At 46.9% G+C, this 8,939-nt stretch overlaps 1 protein-coding gene across 1 annotated transcript in view; it reads left to right on the top strand.

Annotated features, from left to right (window-relative positions):
* Positions 1–2,619: 2,619 nt before the first annotated feature.
* Positions 2,620–8,939, top strand: part of TTLL6 (tubulin tyrosine ligase like 6) — a 34,534-nt gene continuing 28,214 nt past the window's right edge. The window contains 5 exon segments of the mRNA XM_008062443.2: positions 2,620–2,828; positions 3,917–3,957; positions 6,063–6,181; positions 6,322–6,452; positions 7,976–8,132. Coding sequence (XP_008060634.1) covers positions 2,650–2,828; positions 3,917–3,957; positions 6,063–6,181; positions 6,322–6,452; positions 7,976–8,132 — 627 coding nt within the window. The 5' untranslated portion in view covers positions 2,620–2,649.

Here is an 8,939-nt window from a genome sequence, read left to right as displayed (position 1 = left end):
CAAAAAAAAAAAAAAAAAAAAATCCCAAAGAACGATCCCCGCATGAGGGTTCATTATTAAGTTATTCATAAATAGCTGCTGGGCACGGTGGCTCACATCTGTAATCCCAGCACTTTGGGAGGTCGAGGTGAAAGGATTGTTTGAGCCCAGGAGTTTGAGACCAGCCTGGGCAACTTCATGAGACCTCATCTTTATAATAAAACAAAAAATTAGCCAGGCATGGTGGCGCACGCCTGTAGTCCCAGCCACTTGGAAGGCTGAGGAGGAAGGATCACCTAAGCCCAGCAGGTTGAGGCTGTGGTGGCCTTGAGCATGCCACTGCACTCCAGCCTGGGCAACAGAGTGAGACCCCGACTCAAAAAAAAAAAAAATTACACATAGGTAGCTTCATTGTTAGAGAGCTCCACCATCACCAAATTTGGTTTGGAAAGGGGGCAGAGAGAGTTCTAAGTGTGCAGCTGTGGTAAAAAAATGGCTGCAGGGCATGAAATTTATCTAGATTTAGCAAGTTTGTGTATAGAGGAGAAGTGAATTCCAAGAGAGATCGTGCAACTCTGGTGAGTTGCTGCAGCAGTCCAAATTGTTAGAATCTCTCTGGGAAACAACATGGTGAGTTTAGATAGACATCAGAAACTACATAATTTGCATATTCATTAGCCCTGTAATCCCAGGATATTATCTTAAGAAAATAATTCCAAAGAAGTAAGCAGCCTTCTATACAAGAAAGTGTGCACTTTAGAGCTATTGATATAATATCAAAATTGGAAGCAACTTACATGTCCAACAATAGGGCCTTGGTTGGTTAAATTCGGGCTCATTTCTTCAATGGAATATTACACAGCCATTAAAAGCTGGAAACATGTAAACTTTGCCACAACTAGAAGGATGCTTATTTCATGATAGTAAGTAGGCATAAATCAGACACAAAATTGATTACAATGATATAAGAATAATTATGATAATTATGCTCAGAAATTAAGAAAAAAGACAGTACATAGACAGGTCAAATTTGCTATGTCAGGGTAGGAAAACTACAGGTGATTTCTCACCCTACCCCCATTTTCTCTTTATTTTATTTTTAATTTTTTATTTTTCTGTGGAGACAGAGTCTTGCTATATTGTCCAGACTACTCTAAACTTCTGTCCTCAAGCAATCCTCCCACCTGGGCGTCCCACCTGCATTTTCTAAGTCTCCTTTAATATTATGTTATTTCAATAATAATAAGTTATAATACGCATATTTCAATGTCTTTTTAAACATTCAAAGAATTTGTGAGGGAAGAACAGGTCATAAGTAGCAAGGGGACTGTGGCATCAAAGGAGAAGGGTTGAAATGGTGAGGGGGCTTGCAGGGTCCTAGGAGGTGAGGAGAGTTCCAGAAAATGGGCTCTCTGCTCATAGGAGCTATGGCTGTGAGGGAATATGGATCAGTTCACTGGGCCTGGCAGTCCTGGAATACCCAAGGGCAAACTAAGCACGTTCCTGAGGAGTAGCCAAGCAGGAGCATTAAAAACCATTAAAATTTTTGATATTTGAAATGTCAAGCAAATATCAAAGAAGTCTCATAGGGCCTGGAGGTTGAGAACTTTGTTGAACTTCCTGACATGTATTTGTTGGGCGTGGTGGCTCATGCCTGTAATCCCAGCACTTTGGGAGGCTGGAATGGCAGGATCTCCAGAGTTTGAGACCAACCTGGGCAGCATATTGAGACCCTGTCTCTACAAGGAAAAAAACAAAACAAAACCTAGCCAGGCATGGTGTGCAAATGTAATGCCAGCTACTCAGGAGGCTGAGATTGGAGGATTGTTTGAGCCTTGTAGTTCAAGGATGCAGTGAGCTATGATCATGCCACAGCACTCTAGCCTGGGCAACATAGAGAGACCCTGTCTCTATCCCCCCAAAATTTTTTTTGATATTCGAAATGTCAAGCAAACATCAAAGAAGTCTCATAAGGCCAGAGAAGATGAGAACTTCGCTGGACTCCATTATATGCATTTAATGATTTGATCTTGTTTTTATTTTGGAATGAATAGTGGGGGAGACATTATAGTCTTTTCTTTGGTTGGGGTCTCTGAAGGTCTGCACTGGCCTTGGGCTTGAATCTTACTGTACAATCAGCTGCAAGTCAGTCCTGCAGTCCATGAGCAGCCATTGCATTCATTTTCAGGCCAGCAAATTGCTGAGTGGGAGGTTTGAAGCAGCACTGAAACAGTTAACAGGCCTCCTCAAAGCACCTCCACCTGCATCCTCTGGGAAGGCTTGGGGCTTGGTCCTGAGGCTGTCTCCAGACACTCACTCACTTTTAATAAGAAGTTTGTTTACCAAGTGGTGCCATGCACAGCATCTCAGCCAGCTCCTGAAAACCCCAGGAGGGAACAACCAAGGCCAGGGTTGGCCGAGTGAGTCCCCAAGGTCGTAGTCAGTAGCCAAGGGTGGAATCAGCTCCCTCCCTGAGCTTGCACCAGCTGGTCAAGTTGGGCAGCGTTCCAAGAACTACCACCTGTTGCCTAGTCTTGGAACCTGGGCTCACCACCCACATGAGCAAGGGAGGGGGTCCCCCTGCAGGTGGATCCGTGTAGCTGCGGCTCCCTTGGCCTTCTCTCCAGGGGGTGCTGGTATTTCCCCAGAGCCTCCTCGCGCGCCAGGGAGATGCGACAGTGCCTGACTTCGGAAAGCAAGGAAGGGACAGACTCTGAAGAGAGAGAGGACAGTGCCAAAGACGATCCAAAAGAAACCATCACCCTGGCTTTTGTGAGAGACAACACCAGGGCGCAAAACAGACTTCCCAGTGCCCTGAGGCAAGGCAAGAACACGAGGAAGAAAAAGAGGTTAGGATTGAAAGATGGGGAGTCGGGATCCATGTTGGTAGGAACAGGAAGGACCTAGAGGGAAGGAGGCCTTGGCTGACAATGAAGAGAGTAGACTCAAAGCCACACCCCTTTCGGTTCATACAAAAAGAATCCACTTTTGATGATCTGTTTTGTAGAATCAAATAATGGTGTGTGCGATCTTGATATATGTTTAGAATACCTTTTTTTTTTAATGAGTGGGAAGAGAAGATTCCCTTGTTTTAAGAAAGTGCTTCTTGCCGGGCTTGGTGGCTCAGCCTGTAATCCCGTGCCTTTGGGAGGCTGAAGTGAGTGGATTGCCTGAGCCTGTGGGTTCGAGACCTGCCTGGGCCACTTGGCGAGACCTCATCTCTACAATAAGTCAAAAATTAGCCGGGTGTGGTAGCGCGTTCCTGTAGTTCCAGCCACGTGGAAGGCTGAGGCGGAAGGATCGCTGGAGCCCAGCAGGTCGATGCTGCGGTGACCGGGAGCGGCCACTGCACTCCAGTCTGGGCGACAGAGTGAGACTCCAACTCAAAAAAAAAAAAAAGAAAGTGCTTCTTTGTCCTGGGAATTCAGTACCTCTTAAATAAAACTCGGCTGATTTATTAGGACCTCAACTACAGCTTGTGTGCTTCAGTTCTTGTTTAATGTTTTGCCATCCCTTGCTCCATTCACACTGATTGACAAATAAAAATTTGTCCACTTTCTCACGGCTTCCCTTAATGGTGGGGAGAAAGGAGGGAGACGAGTATTTTGGCTAAAAAGAGTTCCAATTCCTGTCCCTGATAGGTAACTGGAGTAACTAGATTGATGCAATGATGTGAATATAAAGCTGCGAGCTACATGAGCTGTAATTGACATACAGAATTTCTACCTCGTGGGCAGAGTACAGTCCTCTGAGCCCATGTTTTCTGTCACTCTGTATCCCTTTGGACTTGTGTCCTCAGCAACAGGGATAGTCAGACCAGATTTAGTGGGACAGGCTCGATTTCAGGCAGTTCCGCCTGGGACAGAATGTACCTGGGTACCGTCGCTTGTTCTGGCGTGTGTCTCTGTCTTGCTGCTTTCTTTTTTCTCTTTTCCAGATGATTGGTGATCAATCTATCCAGCTGCCGGTATGAGAGCGGTGAGCATCTGCCTTCAAGGGGTCTACAGTGGGAACTAACTGGATTCCCCCAAATGCTTGGGAAGTGTCACTCTTGTGTATTCTTGAGGATGAAAAGGGGTGTCTCTAAATCCTGTTTTTCAGTTCCCCTCGCTTGAGCTATTTTAGGAGGGTGAGAATCCCATTCTAAGAATCATGTTTTTTTGATTGTTTGTTTTTTGTTTTGAATAGGAGTCTCACTCTGTCACCCAGGCTGGGGTGCAGTGGCATGCTCATGGCCACCACTGCCTTGACCTACTGGGCTCAGGCAATCCTTCTGCCTCTGCCTTCTAGGTAGCTGGAACTACAGGTGCGCACCACCACACCTGGCTAATTTTTTGATATCTTGTAGAGATGAGGTCTTGCCAAGTTGCCCTTGCTGCTCTCGAGCCCCTGGGCTCCGGCAATCCTCTCACCTCCATCTCCCAAAGTGTGTTGGAATTACAGGCGTGAACCATGTGCTCAGCTGTGATTCTTACAGATGGTGATTTGGGAATCTGGTGGTAGAAGAGGCAGCTATTGTGGCAGTCAATGGCCCTGTTTTAGAGCTCAAGTTACAAACTGGCGATCTGCGAGCTGAATCCAGCCCACAGACCTGTTCTGTGCTGCAGAGCACTGTGTTGCTGCTGTTGTATTTAAAATTCAAATTGGGCAGACAGCTTCCTTTTCTCTGTCCTGGCTGCTGCTTCCTTGCAGTGAACCTGTTTTTGTATTCTAAAAAAATGGTAAATAAATACATAAATTCCAATGGAATGCTTTAGGCTGGTCTTGTGCCCTCCTGGTTACTGCAGGCCCTTCTCCTGTCCTAGGCCCTTAAAGGCATTTGAGTATGGGTTGGCGTCAATACCCAGTTACTAATACTAACAGGGATGGGTTAGAAGGATGTGATGGCATATACAGAGAGCACCAAAATAGTGTATACATATTTTTTTTTTGAGTAGGAGTCTCACTCTGCCACCCAGACTGGAGTGCAGTGGCACACTCATGGTCTCTGCAGCCTCGACCTGCTGTGCTCCGGCGATCCTTCCACCTCAGCCTTCCAAGTAGCTGGAACTACAGATGCGCGACACCATACCCGGCTAATTTTTTGATTTATTGTAGAGATGAGGTCTTGCTAAGTTGCCCGGGCCAGTCTCAAACCTCTGGGCTCAGGCAATCCTCTCGCCTCCATCTCCCAAAGTGCTGGGATTATAGGCGTGAGCCACCACACCCGGCCTATATACATTTTAAGAAAGGAGAAAACTAGGACGGGCTTGGTGAGACCTCACCTCTATCATAAATTAAAAAATAAATTAACCGGGCATGGTAGCGCACACCTGTAGTTCCGGTTACTTGGAAGGCTGAAGCAGCAGGATCACCGGAGCCCAGTGGGTTGACGCTGGGGTGGCCATGAGTGTGCCACTGCACTCCAACCTGGGCACCAGAGTGAGACTCCAATTAAAAAAAAAAAAAGAAAGGGAAAAACTATAAAACTATATTAGAATTGTAAGATTTGTAAGATGAATGCAAGTCACTTCTGCAATTACAAGAGGTGCTTAAAGTGATTACTGTTGGCATCTGGACACCTCTGAAAAGTACTTTGAAAAGTAATACATAAATAACATCTCTTAAAATGTGTATACTTTTTTTGGCACCCCCAGTATGTGGTTTTGAAATACAATGTATACTTAAAAATATATATATACCCAGTGTACTACGTATAATTTTCTTTTCTGCCACTAATTAAGCTTGGCTCTGGCTGATGTTAAGGATTAGTTTATATTCCCCGAACATTCAGAGCTTAGTGTTTGGAGGAAAGCCAGAGACTGCTTCCTGGCAGGGGAAGCCAGGGCAGGTAAAACATTCATCCTAGAGAAGCTTCTGTGGGGAACCAGCACAGGCCAGATTCTTCAGTCTCTTTCAATTCTCCATGTTCCTTTCTTGGCAGTGGTGTCCAGGCAGGGTGACGTGGTGTCCAGTCCCCAGGAGCCGAGTTCTCACACTTTCAGTATTTGATCTAGGAGCACCTTGAAATGGAAGATCCCCACCCCACACTCCTCCCCCACTTCCCAGGCTAACAGGCCATTCTTTCTTCAACCCCACTGCAGTGCGTAGGGCTGCCCAACAGTATGGCCTTAGAGAGGGAGGGGAAGACGATGACTGGACTCTCTACTGGACAGACTACTCGGTGTCACTGGAGCGGGTGATGGAAATGAAAAGTTATCAGGTACTCGAGTCAGCATTGGTCCTCAGTTTGTGTGGCATCTATCCAAGGGGACCCCATCTTTATAGCAACATGATCCTAAGAGGACCCTGTAGGATTCCTGTGTCCCCCCGATTGCTCATGAATGCTGGCTTCTTTTGCAGAAGATCAATCACTTCCCCGGAATGAGTGAAATCTGCCGCAAGGACTTGCTGGCCAGGAATATGAGCCGCATGTTAAAGATGTTTCCGAAGGAGTTCCACTTTTTCCCTAAGACCTGGTGTCTTCCTGCCGAGTGAGTGCCCCTGTGCTTTCTTCTCCACTGCACGCCCAGCCCCCACCCTGATTCTTTTCCCTTCCCATAGGACTCCCCATCTCTCTCACTACCATTCAGGAAGAGAAAGGATAAAAGGTGTGTCCAAGGTTGAGAATACACAAGGCTCTGCCCATAAAATTAGATGACATTCAGGGGCTGAGTGTCTTGGAGCCTGTACCTGCCGTCAGGGTGAGAGTTTGTTCTGACCCTGAAAGCTGTTGATTTTGAACTCATTCCAGGCATTTAACTGTGCAGTTTCTGGATTATTTAAGGCCCATGAGTGCCTCTGGAGAGAGTAGGGTAGTGGTTAGCCCCCAGGATAGAGGCAGGAAGGAGGCCTGGCCTTGGTCCCATGCAGGGCAAAGATAGCGCTCAGCCCTTTCCCTCCTCTAGTCTCATTTGATCTGTTTCAGATCTAGACATCCACTCTTGGTCTGTGAAATGTTCTGGGTCACACACCACCAAGAAATAGGAGGAATGCGAAAGGACATGAACATGACCTTGGGTGCTATCTGGTGCTTGAGACAGGGTGGAACAGTGTCTCCATCAGGATGATACTCACATGGCAAGGGCACCAGAGGAATACCCCACCCCTCTCCACCCAGTGCTCCCCAAACCATGAGCTCCAGGCTTCTCAGCCTGTCCTAAGCATGCCAGGAACAACTCTTAGGACTTAACTGCATCTGAAAGGAAATGTGCTTGCCATCAAGTCAACGGGAGCTCCAGGTTCCTGGTCACTGGGGAACACTGCAGTTAGATGACTTTTCCAATGGTCACAAGGTTCTTTTGTGTGTTAAAACGCAAAACAAGAAGTATAGCAAGACTGAGAGACAGAGACACCATTAATCTGGTTTCTTTATTTCTTCTGAAGATACTTTCTTCAAAGTATGATCAAAGATATTATTTGCCCTTCTATACTCTGGCTGAAGTGGAGGTGTTGCAGATGAAACACTGAAACCCAGAGAGGAGTCAGACACTGATCCATTCAAGGTCATCGTCCTCATCAGGGCTTGAGCCAGATCCAGAACTCCAAATCTCACATCTGCAAACCCACAAAACCAAGCTTCTGGGGTCCCGGCCACCTTTATGGGACACACAGCATGTATTAGTATTCTGCCTGCATTGTGTCACATAAATAACCATCAGAGGAAGATGAGTGTCATCATTATCCTCATTGTAGAGATGACGAAGCTGAGACTTCGAGAGGTCAAGTCCTTGCAAAGGGCTACACTGCTGGAAAGTGGTGTTTTCTGGGTTTAAATCCAGTCCTGAATTCCCTCTGAAACCTACTCTGTCTGTGTGTATGCCCTTCTCTCTTGCCAGGGCTTCATCACATTAGATAGCTTTTCTTCCTTTTTCCCCTCTCCTCTCCCTCTCTCTCTTTCTCGCTTCCTCCCTTTCTCCCTCCCTCCTCTGTCTCATTCTCTGTCTCATAAAGAGCTAGTCTTCCTTCCCCCTGCTTCCCAGCTAAAGTTGTATCTTGCTTCCTCCTGCTCTGGTAGCTGGGGAGATTTGCAGACCTATAGCAGGTCAAGAAAAAATAAGACATACATTTGTAAGCCGGATTCGGGCTGCCAAGGGAGAGGTATATTCATCACTCGGACTGTGAAAGAAATCAAACCAGGGGAGGATATGATCTGCCAGCTCTATATTTCCAAGGTACTTCCTCATTGCGATTATTTATTTATCACCCACAGCTACCTCGGGCTCTGGTTCCGCTGGGCAGAATGTGAAATGAAGGCATGGAGGGTGGAGGAGGGATGAAGCTGAGCCTGCCCTCTGCCTTGGACTTGATCAGATCAAGCCTGCTGAACAGGGGTGCTGACATGTGCCTGGCCCAGAGATTTTCTTGTGGATTGGTCTGGCCTTACCCAGCTGGTCCTTTGCCTCTAACACATGAGGGCTGGGAGGGCACCTTTAGTTGGTGGAAACCCCACCTCATTCGGGAAAGGGGAGTCGTCCTGGATTATTTCTTGGTAACCAGTTTTCCTCCATGATGGGAGGTCAGAGGTCACAGTGGCATAGGCCACTGCTGGGAGGGAGCCAGCCCCCTAGAAATGTGGGGGCGGGGAGCACTGATCTCTCTGAAACAAAATGGCAGGGAGACAAGCTTGCAGGGGTAACTCTTCCAGAACTACAACTACACATAGCCCCAGATGGTCACCGTATGTCCTTACGTTATTGGACTTTTCAATGTCATCGTTTAGCTGCCAAGGTGTCTCTTGGAGGTGGTTACCTGTGCCATTTGACAGATCAGGAAACCAAGGCACAGTGTGATTTAGTGACTGTCAGAAGGTCACATATTGGGACACAGTGCCTGTGTCTCCTTGTCCATCTCCTCAACCCTGGCCACACCTGTCCTAGGCCATATTGGAGCCAACGCTTCGAAAACAAAGCAGGAGCTAATTATTTTCTTTTTCTTTTTTTTTTTGAGTTGGAGTCTCACTCTGTCGCCCAGACTGGAGT

Source organism: Carlito syrichta, unplaced genomic scaffold (genome assembly GCF_000164805.1).
Source record: "Carlito syrichta isolate Samal-C Ts95f unplaced genomic scaffold, Tarsius_syrichta-2.0.1 Scaffold305705, whole genome shotgun sequence".
Classification (NCBI taxonomy): Eukaryota; Metazoa; Chordata; class Mammalia; order Primates; family Tarsiidae; genus Carlito; species Carlito syrichta.
This window is presented reverse-complemented; position numbering and strand designations above follow the sequence as displayed.